The sequence below is a fragment of the Phaseolus vulgaris genome, chromosome 2 (assembly GCF_051622355.1).
Source record: "Phaseolus vulgaris cultivar YP4 chromosome 2, ASM5162235v1, whole genome shotgun sequence".
Classification (NCBI taxonomy): Eukaryota; Viridiplantae; Streptophyta; class Magnoliopsida; order Fabales; family Fabaceae; genus Phaseolus; species Phaseolus vulgaris.
In genome coordinates, this window is record NC_143499.1 from 33,624,865 (window position 1) to 33,627,898 (window position 3,034).

A 3,034-nucleotide genomic window follows, 5' to 3' on the forward strand; every position below is an offset into this window, starting at 1 on the left:
CATATTTATTTTTTATTTCTTTCAAAGATACGAGTTTAAAGTGTAATGCTTTTAGCAGTTACGTACATATGCATCATAAAAAAATAGACTAAAGATAGTGAGAACCAATAGTAGTTGCTTTAATTTGAGAAATGATTATGATAAAGGCTTGAGCTTTGGTTAGTGATCAACTTGTGGTGGGTCATCTCCAGCAAAAATTTAGAACTAGATTTTTACAGTAAAACATATCAATTCATAACATATAGGTGCCAAAATTCCCCATGTTAATTTGCTATACCCAAAGCCGCCATATGAAACAAAAGGAGAAGCTAAAGTATTAGAAAATGGTGCATATCAAAGCAAAGCAAATCATTACATTGCATTACAGTAATTTACATTTTACAATTTAAAGAGACATAAAACCATCTTAATCCACTCTCTTCTTACCTCCACTTCTAGTAAACTAGCACTGGATAATTATTTATTTTAATAATTTGATATACCCTTGAAAATAAAGCGAAATAATACTTAGAGAAATGTTTCATGATTCCTCTCTAAATATTTCACAGACATTTGAGTACCAAACTCATAAAGAAGAAGAGACCAAGACTCACTTTAACATCAAACATCGGATACATTTAACATGGTTTGGCTCAAGATCTTACGACATTTTTTATTTATTTTTCATCTACGAACCAGTACGCATCGCAGAGGTGTCTTCATTTCCATCGAAAGCTTAAGGCATTCCGAAAGATCCACTTGTTGCGCCGGGACCCATATGAAGTGGCGGAGAAGTTGCGCGAGCCAGAGATGGGCCGTGCCCAAGCCCAAGGCCCGGCCCGGACACACCCTACGTCCAGCCCCGAAGGGGGCGAGCCTCAAGTCCGACCCCATGATAGAAACGTCTTCTTTGAGGAACCTCTCGGGCTTGAAAGCCCATGGGTCTTCCCAGATGGACGAGTCATGAGATATTGCCCACATGTTAACCATGGCTGTTGTGCCAGCTGGCACAAGTACTTTATCGACGTGGACATCTTGGACTGCGAGGCGGGCCCATGATAGTAGTGGACCCGGTGGGTGCAGCCGAAGAACTTCTTTCACTATGGCCTGTAGGTAAGGCAGGTTCGCAATATCCGAGTCTCGCACGTGACTCTTTTGGCTGATGCACGTGTCGATTTCTTCGCGGGCTTTCTTTTGTACGTCTTGGTGTAAAACCATTCTGGCCATCACCCATTCTAGGAGTATTGCAACTGTGTCTGTTCCTCGAAATACCATTTCCTGCTCAAAATAACAAGACATAGCTATATCTATGAGCACATCACATCACACATTTATATGCCATCACTGGGTTACTCATTCAAACATATTCACAACATTACCTTCCATGCAAGCCCTTTATTTCTCTAAAATATGTCCCATATTTCTCTCAAATCTCACACTCAGAATATATATATATATATATATATATATATATAAAGTTTATGCTTCAGAAATTCCTATTAATGTTTTTGTTTGACTGTTTTGAGGGAAATGTAAGACATAAGTAAATTGTGGAAAAGGATGCATGCTTTTATATGGTTTTACTTTATTTATATTATTATTATCCATGGATAGAAGTCCACTGAGTGTGGGGTTTGATTTGAGTTTGGGAGAAGATTACTTACCCACAGAATAGCCACCATATCTGAATCATCCAACCTTTCTTCTTTTGGTAAGGATAACAAAGTGCTAAGAAAATCATTCTTCCCAACAAAACTCCCATCTCGTTTTCGCTCCTCCACAATTTCCCCAACCACACTACCAACCTTAGCCGCCAACTTGTGGCACCTTCTCTTCACCCCATGAAAGTCCAAAAACTTGAGAGGAAAATAATCTTCCAAGTTGAACTTCGCAATCAACTCATACCCCTCCTTAACCATATCACCCAACTCCTCACTCTTATCATTATTCCCAAACACACTCTCCAAAATATTGCACAGAGATCCTTCCTGAAACACGCCCCGAACGTCCACCACCCCTTTCTGCTCCATCTCCTTCCACGCGCTCTTCACCATGTCATCTGCCACCCGCTGCCGGACACCCTCCAAACCCTGAATCCTCCTCGGAGAGAACATGTTGAACGCCGCAATCCTGCGTAGGTGCCTCCAGTAGGTGCCGGAAGGAGCGAAACCAATGGCACGCTCAAACATGAGAGCGCGCGCGGATTCTTTTATGGGACGATCCGAAAACGAGGATCCGAATAAGATTTGTCTCGCAGTCTCGGGGTGGCTGCTTATAACAACCGGAGTGGGTCCCAGGCTGAGCGCCATTAACCTCTTGGCGTTTAACGACGCGGCTAAAGCAGCGAGTTTGGCGTGCGCCAGAGAGCCCATTAGAGGCAGAGAGCCCAGTATGGGCCAGCCCATAGGCCCAGAAAGTTTTGCATTTGGTTTTTCGTTGTTGTGATGATGTTGGACTGGATAGTTTCTCCATGCAAAACCTCCAGGGACAAGCCAGTAGTTAAGGGAAATAGTGAAGAGGGCAACAAAGAGAGTGGCGAGTGGGGAAAAGGAGAGGGTATTCTGGAATTGGAACTTGGTTGTTGTTGTTGTTAGTGCAAGGGCAAGCACTAGGGCAAGAGAAACCAATAACGAGGTTTGGCAGGAGAAGGATGTTGGCGTAGGTTTCATGTTTGGTCGAAGAGAGGAAGAAAAATAGAGGAAGATCGATGGATAGGGAATTGTTGCTATTTTCAGAGATGGACGTGTGTCATGGATTCAGCATGTGGGGATCAGTGGGATATATAAGCATGGAAAGTGGATAACTTAAACACCCTTGGTTAAGGTAACCATGGTTAAGAACTAACAAGCCCAGGTGCTATCAGGTTATGACGTGTAAATATATTCCTATGAACTTGCACTAAAACACTAACTTTATGTCTCTATCACACCCCTTCTTCTTCCTTTCCTTTTTTTTTCTCTCTCTCTCTTCTTTATAAATAAATAAACACCTGCACACCTTCATTTTAAATAATAAATAAATAATTCAATACCAAATTTCAACCTCAGTTATAGAT

At 41.9% G+C, this 3,034-nt stretch overlaps 1 protein-coding gene across 1 annotated transcript; it reads right to left on the bottom strand.

Annotated features, from left to right (window-relative positions):
• Positions 1-331: 331 nt before the first annotated feature.
• Positions 332-2,747, bottom strand: LOC137817140 (cytochrome P450 78A5). The gene is made up of 2 exons (XM_068620379.2): positions 1,644-2,747; positions 332-1,257 (listed from the first exon to the last, which is right to left on the bottom strand). The coding sequence occupies exons 1-2, from the start codon at positions 2,646-2,648 to the stop codon at positions 664-666; spliced, it is 1,599 nt and encodes a 532-aa protein (XP_068476480.1). The 5' UTR covers positions 2,649-2,747; the 3' UTR covers positions 332-663.
• Between the last annotated feature and the right edge of the window lie 287 nt (positions 2,748-3,034).